Here is a 16,225-nt window from a genome sequence, read left to right on the forward strand (position 1 = left end):
GGTTGAATCACCGGCATCTATGAAAGATTTCAGGCCGATTAGTCTCTGCAATGTAGTTTACAAGATCATCACGAAGGTCCTTGTTAATAGGCTTCGTCCTCATCTTGCGGAGATTGTTGGCCCGCTTCAAGGAGGATTTATTCCGGGACGAGGAACTCCTGACAACATCATTATTGCTCAAGAAGTCCTCCACTTTATGAAGAAGACTAAATCAAAGAAAGGCACACTGGCCTTTAAGATTGATCTGGAGAAAGCTTATGACAGAGTTGACTGGAGGTTTTTAGCTCATACCCTTAAAAGCTTTGGTTTTCCTATTCCTACACTTAATTTGATTATGAATTGTGTCACTGCTTCTTCCTTATCTATTCTTTGGAATGGGAGTCGTTTGAATGGCTTTACTCCTAGCCGAGGTCTTAGACAAGGAGACCCTATGTCACCCTATCTTTTGTGTTGTGTATGGAGCGATTGGCATGCTTTATTAGTCATCAAGTTGATTTGGGCCTGTGGGAGCCGGTTGCTATTTCTAGAGGGGGACCAAGAATATCCCACTTAATGTTTGCAGATGACTTGCTTCTGTTCTATAAAGCTACAAAGAGACAAGTGCAAAATGTGATGTTGGTTTTAGAGACTTTTTGCAAAGCATCTGGGATGAAGATTAATGTCGAGAAGTCTAAAGCGCTTTGCTCCAAGAATGTCTCTGCAACAAGGAAAGAGGTTTTTACTGGGGTATTCTCTATCAGATTTGTCCAGGACTTGAGCAAGCATCTTGGAGTTACCCTTAGCCATTCTAGGGTGACTCGTTCAGCTTTCAATGGTGTCCTGGATAAGATTCGGAGTAGGCTAGCAAGCTGGAAAGGAAGTTTACTCAATCGGGCTGGTAGGCTCTGCTTGGTTAATTCTGTTGCTGCTGCTATTTCCACGTACCAGATGCATGTCTCTATTTTTCCCAAAGGAATCATTAGTAAATTGGAGTCTATGATGAGGAATTTTCTTTGGAAAGGACAAGTTGATGGAAGAGGATTGAATCTTGTTAGTTGGAAGGTACTGGTTACTCCAAAAAAATATGGAGGTTTGGGGATTAGAGATCCTTATTGTGTAAATATTGCTCTTCTTGGGAAGCTAGTTCGGACTTTTTTCCAGCAGCCAAACAAGCTATGGGTCCAATTGTTGGATGCCAAATACCGATCATCTCTATATGACTGTTTTAGTTATCCTAAGAACAATGACTCTCCCATTTGGAGGTGTCTTTGCAAGGCTTGGGAAGTGTTGAAAGATGGGTTTGCTTAGTGTATTGGAGATTTGAATCAGAATTTTTGGTTTTCTAGCTGGAGGAGAGAAGGACGGTTATCTAATGAGATGGATTATGTTCACATTTCTGATTCGAATATCCGGATACAGAATATTTGGTCGGTTGGTAGGTGGCATTTGGATACTCTTTATTCTCCTTTATCTTAAAATTTGAAAGATAATATTCTCTCTTACAATTCAGATGAACAAGCAGGTCCGGAAGTGGGTTGGTATTGGAGTGGGTCTGCTGCCAAAGTCTATGACTTACGCAATGGTTACTTGTGGTTGTGTAAGCAGCTGTTTGGTTGGGAGGAGCGAGAGAATTGGCTTTGGCTTTAGCGTCAGCTTGTTCCGGAAAAGCATAAGTTTTTGGCTTGGTTGTGTCTTAAGGAGGCTCTTCCTACTGCAAGTTTTCGCTTTAGAAGAGGGATGTCGTCATCGGATAGGTGTCCAAGATGTCTTTCTAGCCAGGAATCGGTTTTACATTGTATTCGGGATTGTCCAAAAGCTCAGCTTGTCTGGCATAGGTTGGATATTTCTTGTCATCCTTTGGATTTGAAGAACTGGTTCTTGTATCATAGCAGAGAGCATCCGTTCAAGTTCTTTTCGGGACTTTGGTGGATATGGCGAGTAAGGAATAATAACATCTTTAATCCCCATGAAACTTGGCCTCCGAAAAAAGTGATTTGTCTGGCATTAACTTCAGAAAAGGAGCTTAGGAATATATTTGAGTTACAACGTATGTCCCTTCCCTCTACTCTAAATGGTTTTTGGAATCCCCCATCTATTGGTACTTTTAAGATTAATTGTGATGCTAGTTATTTTGGTTCGGGTGATAGTGTTGGTTTTGCTTGTGTTATTAGAGATTGTAATGGGAGCTGGCAAAGGGGGGTGTTTGGGAATGATTGAGAGTAATAGTATTCTTCAAGGAGAATTGTTTGATATTTGGAGAGGATATCTCTTAGCTTGAGATGTGGGTCAACGAGATGTTATTTGTGAGACGGATTGTGTGGAAGCATTTAATCTTGTTACTCAAGATGATTTTGGGTTTTATTGATCCACTAGTGCTTAAAATAAGAGATATCATGCATTGGAATTGGCGGGTTGACTTTCGTTTGATTATGAGAGATGCAAACACGGTGGCAGATACTATGGCAAAGATGGCGATGAAGTTACAACTTTCGCATATGGAGCTTCTTTCACCTTGGGAGGAGTTTAAGAGTAGTCTTGAACGAGACTGTCCCTCTATTTAGGCAATTCCTTGTTTTGTTTGTTTTGTTTTTTTTGTTTAATTTATTTCAGTCACAAAAAAAAAAAACTTTAGAATATTCTTTTATTATTTCATTATTTTGCGTGCATAGGAAGTGTTAATTCAAGTAAGCGCCAGTTTTATCTTGTGGAAATCTAATGCCTAAGTTTCTCTTATATTTTCTAAATGTTGAGCTAATATTAAGAATTTTGGTTCTTATAAATACTTTGGAATATTAATGTAATCCTAAAAATATTGGAAATTTTGTTTTCTTATTATTACGGATGTTTCCAAATTTTCTTCCGGTATCTAGAAATATCCTTTATCAACACTTTATCTAAGCTCCAAAAACAAAACCACCTATATACATTGGAGAAGTAAATTAGTTACATTTAAAAGGATTAAAATATTTTTTCTTTGAGTGGGAAAAAAAAAATCTTTTATAAACAAATTAATGAATTATATATGGCCTATGGCCTAGGCTCATTTAAGAACTCAGCTCAAGCTATGGAAGAAATGTAGTAAGCAGAGTGCAGTCACGTCGTTTTTATTGATCTTTAGAAATTGGAATGCTTGGTGTTGGACTGTTGGAGATATGTGGAACTGGATAAAATGTGACAACGTGGCTGCACCCCATTCGCTCCTCTTCCATCCAGATAATGATTCTCATAACAACCAAACAAAATTAATCCCTGAAATCCTAAAGCATACACACTATGTTCTCTTCTCCTCATGAGAAACTGCTACACTTATTCAAAATCCAATTTGAACAAGAAGAAGGGTGAGGAGTAGTAGAGTAGGGTCCTTAATCCATGGCTCCAACTCTTACTTCCAATTCATCTCTCTTACCTCACTCATCAACAAGGTTCACCCTCCCCAGGAACCAAAGGCTGAGAGTCTTAGCTAAGAGTAACAACAATGGTCCATTCCCATCACTCAGGCTTGGTAAACCCAAGGATAATGATGATAATGATGGTGAAGAAGCTTCATCTAACTCCAATCCCTTCCGTTTCAACTTCGGCAAGTTACCTGATGTGACGTCATTGATCCCTGTTGTAAACAACCCTTCCTCTTCCTCTTCACCTGGTTTGTCATTTGGCAACCCAAGAAGGAAGGACCCTTCCACTGTGTTTGTTGCCGGTGCTACCGGCCAGGCCGGTATTCGCATTTCTCAGACACTTCTCAGAGAAGGTTTCAGCGTCAGAGCTGGTGTTCCCGAACTTGGTGCTGCTCAAGAACTTGCTCGTCTTGCTGCTCAATACAAGGTCAGCTTCTTATTCGTTCCACACTCGACAATATAAACTAAGAATACACATCATCTCGTTCATCAACTATATCTTTTCCTCTTTCTTTTTATTTTATTTTACTAGGCTTTAGATATTTAAGCATGATTGGATTTGGAGTTGGTTGCAATAAGATGAAGTTAAGTGTTCTATATTATTCCAACCAAGCCACGTGTACACATGATATATAGCATTTTTGATATTGTTTGGGGTATTGGATGGAATTGATTAATTTTAGTTCATGTGATCCCACACTCCATTGCTGATTCCTGCAGATCATATCAAAAGAAGAGGCAAAGCGTCTCAATGCTGTGCAATCAAGCTTTGATGATGCAGACTCCATAGCCAAAGCAATAGGCAATGCCAGCAAAGTTGTTGTCACCATTGGGCCAACAGAGAATGGTCCAACGGCAGAGGTCTCCACAGCTGACGCCTTGCAAGTAGTTCAGGCTGCTCAGCTCGCCGGCGTAGGCCACGTGGCTGTTATCTACGATGATAACAACGCCACCACCACCTCAACCTACAATGTCCTTGATGGCATCACCTCATTCTTCAACAATATATTCTCCAAGAATCAACCATTGAGCATACAAGAGTTTTTGCAGAAAGTTATTGAGACTGATGTCAAGTATACCTTCATCAAGACCAGTTTAACGGATGATTTCTCACCGGAGAGCTCTTATAATGTCGTTGTGTTAGGCGAAGGGAGCGCCAGTGCGAGCGACTATAAAGTAATGTAATGTATGCGATAGTATCTAAATGGAATTTTGTCTTCTCAATCCTCCTTTTACATTCTTAATTTTTCATATTTGTAGGCAATTGTTTATAAGAAAGTGATGGTTTATCTTTAATGTTTATTATAGGTTGCAAAGTCCAAGATAGCATCCTTAGTTGCTGATGTCTTCTCCAACACAGAGGTGGCAGAAAACAAGGTATCATCAGTTTTACAACTGTTATGGTTGATTTCTCTGTTTGAGAAAACTAGCATGCTTGTGCAGCCTTAAAGTATTAGAAAAGCTAAAAAAGTTGAACGTTCTGTTTGTTAATTTACTTTCTTCATCGTTTTGTTTTCAAATCTTGAACAGGTTGTGCAAGTGTATACAAGTCCAGAAGCCCCCTTGAAGCGTGTAGATGAATTGTTTAGGTAAATAAGTAACATGTATCTAGTTGTTCTGTTCTCTTATCTGTATACAACAAGATCAATATGTGTTGTTCTATCTGATTTTCTGAATTTCTTTCCAGCACTATTCCTGAGGATGGAAGAAGGAAAGCCTATGCTGAAGTGCTTGAGAAAGCGAAAGCAGAAGAGGAGGCAAGATTGGCTGCTGAAAAGGCCCAAGAAGCTGCAGAAGCAACAAAGAAGCTGGAAGAAGAGGTGAAAAAGCTTTCGCAGCAAGAAGCCCGTGCTGCGAGTCTAGCTCAAGAAGCTCAAGATAAGGCAGTGGCTGCAGGGGCTTCAGTGGAAGGCCTCTTCAGCAAGGCCAAAGATTTCGGAGCAGGGCTTTCCTGGCAAAAGTTTAGCTCACAGATCTCAGCCTCAATTCAAAACGCCGGTGAGGACGAGGAACCAAATATTAAACTAGCCACCGTTCGGGGACAGGCCAAGGCTCGGAGCCTTACGCCTAACAAAGCAGTTGTTAAGGAAACAAGTACTCGAAACATCACCACTAAACCGAAGGAGGAAAAGCCAAAGCAAGCAGAGAAACCCACAGAGGTGAGGAAAGTATTTGGTGGCCTATTCAAGCAAGAAACTATCTATGTCGACGATGATTAGAGGAAGTTGAACATGCTTTTGTGCAGCTCTAAAATCTGTTGTATGAGTATGCGATGTTAATGCAGATTATTTGGTTGGGGATGTGTATGGTTTTGTAAAGTTCTATATTTCATGCAAGATAATTTTGTGGTTGTAATTGGTTAATTAAGGACCCTGTAACAATATTATTAGCAGGGGGCAAAATGTAAGATCAGATTTAGCTTCTCAAATTTCTCACTTTGTTTTACATAAACTGCCATGAACTAATAATATTTGAGAGACATGTTTTCAGTTTGGTGAAAATAGCATCATGCTTCAGATACCATTTTTCCACGTACAAAATAAAAAAGTGCATGAATTATTCCCTTTGATTTTCTTATTAAGGGCGATAACTATGTATGCTTCATTCCTTGCTTGAATTAATATCTATTCTGCATTTTTATATGTGTATATACTTTTTGGCCTAATTGACCTTATTCGAGTATAGATATTGAACATGGATAATCTGATTTGAATCAAAATGGTTTACACTTTGTTTTCTCAATAAATTTGGCTCAAACCTTGAAATTAAATGAAAAGAAAACAATATAATAAGGTACGAGAATAAAAACCAGACCTATATAAAACAAAATTTAAATATAAGATACACATAAATTAAATAAAAGCCAACACCCTGTCCAAAAAGTTAATAAAATTAGTGCCTACACACTTAAATAAAGTGTTGATTTCTCTATCATTAAGGAAATCCACTAACTTGTTAATCCTTCCATCTTTCTTCTTATCAATTGCCCATGATGAGCGTTATAGATTACAACGAAGCGATAACACATAGGAGTATAAGAATAAAGAGAAAAATTTATATTAGAACTCGGTATAAGTTGTTGATAAAGTTGGCAACGTTAATTATGGAAGTACCTAAAGAGACCTATACAATGTTCTTGTCTTAAAATTGAATTAAAACTAATATTTAATTTAATGTACTTGCATTGTTTGAATCCCATGTATTTCAAATACGCAACTTAAGTAGATTTACCTAGTTATTGCCGATGGAACTCAATGATATATATATATTAGTGAAAGCCAAAGTAATAATTTCACATAACACATCATTTTGTGAACTATAATGGATATAAAATATGAGGAATGGTAAGGGGCAGCAATTTTAGTGTTTTGTAACCATTAATTGGCCATCAATAATATTTTTAATGGTGTGAGATTATATCTAATGGTGGGAGATCACTCACTTTTATTTTGATGGCCAGAAAACACAAAAGTTGCTACTCCTATACTTTTTCATAAAATATCTCATGCAGATTAATTATCATCAGTATATAGTATACCGTAACATATATATATATATATGCATACATCGTATTACTTCCGAATATTACATACATCATATGCATGCATTTTAATTTGTAAAGCCTAACTGTGTATATAATTTTGAACAGGCAAAACAAAACATATAATAACTCTGAGAAAAATAAGTATATCTTCTGTCGTAATTACAATAAATATTAATAGGAATTGATATATATACATATATATAAAGAATCAGAATTATTATATTGAAGTAGCAGATTTCGTTCGATCATCATCTTACAACATTAAACTCATATATCATTTAGAGTTTACAACAAACAATAACAATGATAATTGAGCTAAAATGACTATTGTGAGGGTAAGAAAATAAAAAAGAAAATGAATTATTCTTTGAACCAAGAAAAGTGAAAAAGGGTTCTTGGAAAACAAACAAACAAATCAATATAATCACCATGTGTGTGTATATATATGTATTATTATTGTTATATATAGAACAATATTATTAAATTCAAAAGAATTTTCTAGTACCCGTTATTGTAGCTGATGATGAATTAGATCCTTGTGGAGGCTCAAGCCCTAATCTTAGTTCAAGGTCTAATTCTGAAGATGATGAGGGACCTTGTTGACCAGAAATTTGATCCTCTTGCTGTTGAAGATGATGAGGTGATGATGATGATTCTGAAAAGAGTGGTAACTGCCTCATCATCACAACATTATTATTATTGGTTTCATCGTCCATAACTGGTTGATGAGGCACATTCAAAAGCTCTTTATTATTATTATCATTGTTACTACCAAGATTCCCCTCCAATAAAAATTGTTGATGATGAGTAGTTTGATTTGAAGAAGAAGAAAACTGTTGCTGCTCTTTGATCTTTGCTTTGTCCTTCCTATGAAGGTTCATGTGACCTCCAAGTGCTTGTGCATTAGAGAAGCCTCTCTTGCAGAAGTTGCATTCATAGGACCTTGTTGGATTCACATTATTCACTGCTTGCACTTCATTCCCATCACTGCTACTACTCACAACAACCTTTTCTGCTGTTCTTCTATGATCTTGATCATCATCTGATTGCTTCTCCATTTCATCAATTACTTTCAACTTTATTTCAAACTATATATATATGTATAGAAATAGTACTAGTCAACTATATATATAAATATAAATACAAGGGATGAACTATATATACATGATAATTAATTTTGTTGATTATAGTTAAAAATGAGACAAAGTTCACCATTAAAAATGAATTTTAAGGAACGATTGCTATACAGCTTGAGTTGTATGAAAGGACAAAATAGACAAACTTGGTCACTGAATTCGGAACAGCTTGTCTTGTTGCAATTTGGCGTGTAGCTTTTTACCTACGTTGGCTTCTACATTGTTTCTTAAAACACATAACGTTACTATCAAACAGCTATGTTTTCTTTTAATAATATAATATATGGTTTAATTTCCGGTAATTAGTTTCATACAAGCAGATGTTCCTCTGAGGGGTTGCTTCGTTATTAAGTTGTTATGGTACGTCCACTTGTTTAATTTGGATTATTCATTTAATAAATTCATTAAATAACTTGCTCAAGTTCTATTTACAAAACCAACTTACTACTAATAAAATGTTAGGGCCAAGCGGCGATCGCTTAATATATCCGATGAATCAATCTTTTATTATTATTATTATTATTATAATATATATTCTTAAAAATGAATTGCTATCTTATATATATAACATAGCATATGCTGCTGATGAACTGGTCATAATAGGAATCACGCAACCGCTTACAACATGATCTCGTTAAGATTGTAGTATTTAATTAGTTTTCAAAAACTAATAATTATAATCGTCCCTAATTTTAAAACAATGAGTATTGATAAGTTCGCTGCGATTCATGCATGTATACTCTTTTTGTATCGATTCGTCCAGTTAATTAATTGAAAGAGAAATTTATATTATAAATATTATATTATGGTCTGTGGATTTTTTAATTATTATTGGATAATGTAAGTTTAATAAGTAGTTAATTGAGTCAAAGTAGTCTTAACACGTTTGTGTGTTTAGCCGTCTCGAATATTATTGAATTTGAATCTGACTTAGTATGTAGTTTGTGGCAAATGATGTTGTATGTTTAAAATGGAAACAAGAGCAACATAGGGTACTGTGCAGGCAGATGAGAAGACTATATCTTTGCATAGTTTGTGTCAACATGCTACAATATAATTAATTAATTATTTAGTACAACAAACAACTTAATTAATTCTTAAACATTCTACTAAACGTCTTCCACGTGGAAACTAATTAACTATGGACTAAAGCCCTCACTAAGCTAAGTTGGACATATCGAGAATTCATACGATGTCGATGCAAAATGGGGCTTCAATTCTCCTAAAGTAAGTTTATCGTATACATACATAATAGGAAAAGTTTAGGGCGAACAACTTTTTTAAAATTATTAGATAAAATCTCACATTAATCTCACATCATTAAAATCATTATTGATGGCTATTTGATAACTACAAATACTAAAAATTGCTAGCCTCCTAGCACTTCTCTATATAATATATACATACGGCCAATAACCAAGTTGGATTGATCTAGCGACAAACCCTTAAATAGAATTCAGTATCGCGACAGATTAGTCCTTAATCTACTGGGTTGAGGGTTACAGTACGAAACCAAATATACATACATACGGCCAAGTGCCAACATGAGTGCTCCTAGTCAAGGACATAATATGTGTGTGTGAAAACAGTTTTGCATTATTTTGTAATTTTTACGCATATCTCTTGTAAATTTTTTTTTATGATATAAAGGATTTTTTAGCTTTTTACGAATAAATTTTAATATCAAAAATAAAAAATTACAATAAAAATATATAAAAAATGATAAAAATTCACTACTATATTTATAGAGAAAGTATAGAAGAACAACACTTTTTTAAAATAATCTAAATAATAAGTTAAAAAAAATTAATTTTAATTTTGAAGTTTAAATTTTAAATTAATTAAATTTATTTATATTTAATGAACCTAGAATGTAATTTATTATTTAACATTATTCATAATTTTCATTGTCTATCTAACAAAATTGTAATAGCTATCACATATCTTTAAGAAATATGAGATTTGAGATTTGTGATATATATTATCTAGATAAAACTTATTAAAACTATGTGAATGTTAAGATTTATATTTGATTCCATTATTGGCCACATACAAAAAATAGATTTTTTAATTCCGTCTTAAAATTAAGCATTTAATTTGGTAATATCATTATAGAAAATGATACTTGAGATTAGAATAAGTATAGAAAATTAATTTTTAATTAGTTAATATTAATTAATTTTTTATTATAAAATTATTTTTAATTTTTTTGAGGATTTAGAGTTAACTAATTTATTACTTAAAATTTAAAATTTAGAATTTAGAATTTAAATTTAAAATTTAGAGTTTAAAATTAAAAAAATTTATTAGTAGTATTGATTGAAAAAAAATTAAGGATCTAAACTCTAGTTAAACTCTTGATATTATTATACCAATCTTGTATTGATTTTAAATATTGTATGTTAAGGTATACAGTGACTATGAAATTAATAATTAAAAATTATTAGATAATAATTTAATTAAATATATTAAATTATTTAATAATTTTTAATTATAAATTTTACGTGAAGACAACTTAATATGAATGTCCATCTTAAAAAAAAAAAATTGTAGGTATCCTACATTAAAAGGCTGAAAATTTAGTTTTTATTAAACATGTTAGTTCTTAATTTGAAGAAATGTGTTAAGTGAGTTTACAGTAATTCAACGCAAGCTTCCTTAAAATGGAGAAAGAAGACATGGTGGCACGTTTAGACAATAATCATTAGAAAGAGAGAAGAGAAGAGTAAGATGCATCAACCTCAAGGTGTAGTTGCTCTCCATACTCCATCACTCTCACTATCACTCTCCAAACTCAGAAGAACAACATCACATTCACATTCAAATTCGATCACCATGTTGCACGCGCCGCCGACACATCCCAAGTGGTCTCTCCAAGGAATGACAGCCCTTGTCACCGGTGGAACCCGCGGAATCGGGTACCTAATCAAAATCTCATCTTTCAAACTCCTCATTCATTCATCCATTCATCACAATGACCCCTTTACTTTCTCTGCAAAAAAAGGCACGCCATTGTGGAGGAACTGGTTGGGTTTGGAGCAAGAGTGCACACGTGTGCAAGGAACGAAGCTGAGCTCACCAAGTCTCTCATCCAATGGAATGATTCTGGTTTTGATGTTACTGGCTCTGTTTGCGATGTCTCTGTCCCTCATCAGAGGGAGAAGCTGATGGACTCTGTGTGTTCTCAATTCCAAGGAAAACTCAACATCCTTGTAAGCTCTCTTCTTTCTTTGCATATCATGTGTTTGATATTATTCCCCAGCTAACACTGTTGTGTATGTTTTGAATTCACATTAACTGTTACTTCGATACCGCTATAGATAAACAATGTAGGGACAAACATTAGGAAACCAATGACAGAACTCACTACTGCAGAGATTTCCAGACTCATGGATACCAATTTAGGGTCCACCTTTCATATATGCCAACTTGCATATCCACTTCTGAAAGCATCTGGAATTGCAAGTGTTGTGTTTGTCTCGTCGGTTTCTGGTTTCGTCTCCCTGAAGTCCATGTCGGTTCAAGGAGCAACCAAAGGTAACTAATGCAGTAATGTCGATGAGTAGTATAGAGTAATAAAATTTAAATGTCTGTCTTGTTTTCTGGTTTATAGGAGCAATTAATCAACTTACAAGGAATCTAGCTTGTGAGTGGGCAAAGGACAATATAAGGAGTAATGCAGTTGCACCCTGGTACATCAAAACCTCAATGGTTGAAAAAGTAATTGTCTTCCTCCTTATCCTGTAACCACAAATTAGGATGAGCTAAACTACCTATGACATTGATTTGAGCAACAAGGGTTCACCGTGGCATGGTAACTTTTTTAAGGTGCTGAGCAACAAGGAGTATGTGGAAGAGGTGTACTCGAGAACCCCACTTGGGCGACTAGGAGATCCAGCAGAAGTGTCTTCTGTTGTTGCTTTTCTGTGCTTACCAGCATCATCATACATCACTGGCCAGATTATTTGTGTTGATGGAGGGATGACCGTAAATGGATTCTACCCAACTCATACATAGGAATGTGTCTTCTCTACCATTCATGGATTGCATTATTGAGCATAGACCCAAATGGCACATGTTCAAATTTTGTAATTATTAACAAATGGTTTTGGCTATCGGTCGAAATCTGTCGATTGACTCGGTTAACTTGCCAAAAAAGAGGATTTGGATTAGTTTTGACTGTCATATGCAAAAACCTTCTAGGATGCGGATTTATGTGGGACGGGCTTGCCCAGCAGACTCGTTTTTTTTTAAAGGTTTATGTAATGTTTGTTTGATTAGAAACTTAAATAATGTTTAATTAGATTCTTTGGACAATGTTATTTGATTTTTTTGTTTTAAAAAATTGATTAAAGATTATGTTTATTAAAAATTTAAATTATAAAAAGTAAAAAACTTTACATTTGTGAATTTAAAAATGAGAAAGTCTAGAAGGTCAATACTTTTATTAAAATTTGGTCCGTCTTTAATCAACTAAAGAAAAATGAGTAATCTTACACTATTAAATAAAATTTCACACTATTAACTTGATGATTACAAATTACAAAATTTGTTGGTTTTTTAACACTATAATAGAATTATTGACATCTGCGACGGATATGTGGGTTGGGTGGCTAAGGTGGCCAAGACCTATCAACAAATCTAAATGGGACACGTGACAGCATTTGACATGAATGAATGATTGAATGATAGTTTGACCCCAATAATTACGAATTTGAATCATTTAAATTTTAGATTTTTACTTTAAAGAATAAAGTCAGATCTCTTATTATTAAATATTTTCTTTCTCATATATTTTTTTAATCTTATCTATAAAATAAATGATAATAGATCATACTTTATCCTCTAAAATAAAATTCAAAATTTAAAAAATCCAAATCCAATAATCATAACTTAGCTAATGTCTTATGGTAAAATCTTTGAATCATTAAACAATAGTTATTAACAATTTAACCAAAATAGCACATCATTGAGACAAATTTGTTAATTTCCAACATCCTTACTCAGTAAGATTGAGCAAGTTGGAACTTGGAAGCACAATTATATCAAGAGATCGAAAAATTTGGGAATGCAGTAATGGAAAGAGCGACAGTGTGAAGCATCAAGGATGAACTAGAGTTCCGAGTGTTGTTGTTGCCCCTAGATTTTTTCATAAATTAATGATATTATATAATAAATATTTTGTATCTTTTTAATAATTATCATTATTCTTTTTTATTTTTTGTGGATCAATAATTTTATTTTTTTTATCTTATATTCTTCTAAAAATTATCATGATTCTTTTTAATATTTTGTGAATGTTATTATAGTATTTTATTTTATCATTCATGAGTTTAAGTTTTAGAGCCAAATATGCTGAACATAGTGCGTTCTAGTGCTGGTCTACATATTGATTCTATTTTTAAAAAGTATTATGTATTAAATAATTAAATTTGTTAATATTTATTGATTAATTACAATGAAATTTGTCAATAATTATAATATTCTATATCATATCTTTTTAATAATTATCTTTTTTTTTTATATCTCTATAAATATTATATATATCTTTTAAATAATTTTTAATTTTTTCTTTACAATGTTTTGAATATATAGTATATTTTTTATTTCTGTCTATTAAATTTATCTAAATATTTAGAGAACAAATTGTTAATATTTTTTTATAATATATTATTATTTTGTGAATTTTTTTTGTTAACAATATAAATTTTTGAGTACTATTTTAATAGTTTATTCTAGATAATTATAAAACTCAAACTAATTAATGAAATTTAAAAATTATAAGGAGATTTATTTGTTGTTAACATTTTTTGTGGATTTTTTTGTCAACGATATAAACTTTGGGGTATCATTTTACTAGTTTATTCTAGATAGTTATAAAATTTGAGTTAATTAATGAATTTTAAAAGTTATAAGGATTAAATTGATTAGCTATAAATTTTATTAGGGTGAAATCTAATTTTTATTTGATTTTAAATTTTTGTTTTTCTAAAAAATATGAATAGAAAAGATTATTTAATGGTGTGCAAAAAAATATATATGAAAGGAGATTTGTTTTTTAATTGTTGTGAAAAAAAATTCAGTTGTAATAAAAAACATAAAATAAAAAAATGGAAGGCCCACTCCACAAGAACAAACTAGCCCAAATCAATCATCAGAAACTCAACCCCAATTCAGTCATCGAAATGCCCTTGCTAAGGTAACAAACTAGCGTTACCAAGCTCAGCATTCATGATTCTTCTCATAAACTATATAAACTTTTCTTCTTTAAGATACATGCCCTATGTGAGACTTTACTCCCACCATCGCTGCTCCCAACATAATCCCCTAACCATCGCTGCTAATTCTTTTCGCCTTAATTTTGTCCCTATTGCTCCAGTAACGTTTATTTCAAATACTGACTCTCCACTAATTTTGAGAAGCTTATTTGCAGGACTTCATTTTCAATTGTAGGGGTTTGTCTGTAGCATTTATTTTTGTGACTAACTGGGATTGCAACAACGTGTCTCTGATCTTCAGCAGGTAACTGAGCTGTTGGTTTTCAAGTCTTTAGTTGGGACTTATTACCAACTTTTATAATGGTGCTATTTCCTATGATTAATTGCATATGTAAATGCTGATAAAGTAATCAACAAATCACAAAGCTCCATTAAACAAAAAATACAAGTAACAGTATTGATATAGAATAGTATGTGTAAATTATATAGTAATGTGTGATTGCAGTGTATAACAAAAAATGAATAAATGACCAAATGTACTCATGAAAGATGAAAACGCTGACAATTGTACCCATAGCAGACCGAAACTAACTTTGTACCCATTGAAGATGCGGTCCGTGTGACAGAAATACCCTGCCTTGGTTTGACACCAGCTTCGTGCTTATACGAACCTACGTGGCACTCCAAACCCCCCAAACCCCTATCTACGTGGATTTCAACGTTATTATAAGGATTAACCCATGAAGTGAAAACCCTAGGGAGTCATCTTCCCCAATTCAAACCACACCCCAGTAAATGCAATTGACTTCAACCTCATCCAGTTTCAAGTGCACATAAGGAGAGAAGAAATTTTCTCGTGAGCCCTGGCATGTCGTTGCGAAGATATAACTCTCCTGCAAGTGATGGAACTCGCAGCAGTTCATCGAGTTCGAAGAGGATGAAGGGAAAGATGCTCGACGGAAAATGCTTGTGTGGGAGGGATGTTGTGTTGATAGAGTCTGGCACCATGACAAACTCTAATAGATGGTTCATCAGATGTCCTGGGTGGGCGGTAATGTACACGCTGTGTTCTTGTTCAGGTTAGAAATCTATTTTTGACATTGTAGTTGACACTTCGGTTGGTTTATTTTTTCCAGACAAGAGATTGCAAATACTTTGTGTGGGTGGATGAAATTGAAGAAGGATGGGAGGGCCTAGCAAGAGCTTTAGCAAAAAGAAATTCCGATAAGTCTTATTCAAGGCATGAGGATGGCGTGACTGTAACGACTGGTCTGAAAAATCAGCCAGCATCGTCGATGATGTCTAGGAAATTGGAAAAATTTAGGGGTGAAGTTAGGGGGGAACTTAGGGGAATGAGACTGTTGTTCTCAACCATTGCGTTGGGGGTTGCCTTCTGTTTAATTTTTGAGTTGTATTTGGTTATGAAAGTGTAAGATGTGTATGAGTTGGGAACTTTGGTATGACATGCTGCTCAAGTGATTGTATAACTTTGATCTGGTTTTTATTAATTCTGATGCATTAACATAGGCACGAAGATTTCGATCTCTGGTAGTGTTATGTTTAGTTGTAGTTGATGCAGCCATGTAAATTGGTGTAAAGTTTATCTTGACACAATGCCATTGTAAACTCACCTGAATCTGTCTATTCCTCTTAAGGAAGCAAGTATAAGTAGAACAAGAAACATAGCAACAATATGCTTTCGGTTTCTATTCCAAGGATTCATCCAAAATAAAAAAAAGGTGCTGTCAAAAGACTGATAAAATAACCATTGTAAATAGTGGATTCTGATTCACAAAAAATAAGAGTTATGACATAAGCCAAACCAGACCATGTTTGGTTGCTCAAAAAAACACCCTGAAATCAAGTTTAACTACCTTATCCTAAACCAGACCATGATAATTACACAATACAAGAGTCTTGAGTTGCTCTTTAATATAACAAAACAACCAAATG

The 16,225-nt window shown here is 33.9% G+C and overlaps 4 protein-coding genes across 4 annotated transcripts; 3 read left to right on the top strand and 1 right to left on the bottom strand.

The window, feature by feature from the left end:
• The first annotated feature begins 2,930 nt into the window (after window positions 1-2,930).
• On the top strand, window positions 2,931-5,875 carry PTAC16 (plastid transcriptionally active 16). The gene is made up of 5 exons (XM_016331764.3): window positions 2,931-3,801; window positions 4,095-4,550; window positions 4,683-4,751; window positions 4,905-4,963; window positions 5,062-5,875. The coding sequence occupies exons 1-5, from the start codon at window positions 3,349-3,351 to the stop codon at window positions 5,591-5,593; spliced, it is 1,569 nt and encodes a 522-aa protein (XP_016187250.1). The 5' UTR covers window positions 2,931-3,348; the 3' UTR covers window positions 5,594-5,875.
• A 1,528-nt stretch (window positions 5,876-7,403) lies between these two features.
• On the bottom strand, window positions 7,404-7,976 carry LOC107632333 (uncharacterized). Its single transcript, XM_016336028.3, has one exon. It carries the CDS (start codon window positions 7,974-7,976, stop codon window positions 7,404-7,406), a length of 573 nt encoding a protein of 190 aa, XP_016191514.1.
• A 2,615-nt stretch (window positions 7,977-10,591) lies between these two features.
• LOC107629073 (tropinone reductase homolog At5g06060) lies at window positions 10,592-12,338 on the top strand. Its single transcript, XM_016331765.3, has 5 exons — window positions 10,592-10,972; window positions 11,059-11,266; window positions 11,375-11,591; window positions 11,668-11,774; window positions 11,883-12,338. The coding sequence occupies exons 1-5, from the start codon at window positions 10,785-10,787 to the stop codon at window positions 12,069-12,071; spliced, it is 909 nt and encodes a 302-aa protein (XP_016187251.1). The 5' UTR covers window positions 10,592-10,784; the 3' UTR covers window positions 12,072-12,338.
• A 2,802-nt stretch (window positions 12,339-15,140) lies between these two features.
• LOC110269897 (uncharacterized) lies at window positions 15,141-15,705 on the top strand. The gene is made up of 2 exons (XM_021117860.2): window positions 15,141-15,323; window positions 15,409-15,705. Exons 1-2 carry the CDS (start codon window positions 15,141-15,143, stop codon window positions 15,703-15,705), a joined length of 480 nt encoding a protein of 159 aa, XP_020973519.1.
• The last annotated feature ends 520 nt before the right edge of the window (window positions 15,706-16,225 follow it).

Source organism: Arachis ipaensis, chromosome B3, assembly GCF_059453495.1.
Source record: "Arachis ipaensis isolate K30076 ecotype BB chromosome B3, ASM5945349v1, whole genome shotgun sequence".
Lineage (NCBI taxonomy): Eukaryota > Viridiplantae > Streptophyta > Magnoliopsida > Fabales > Fabaceae > Arachis > Arachis ipaensis.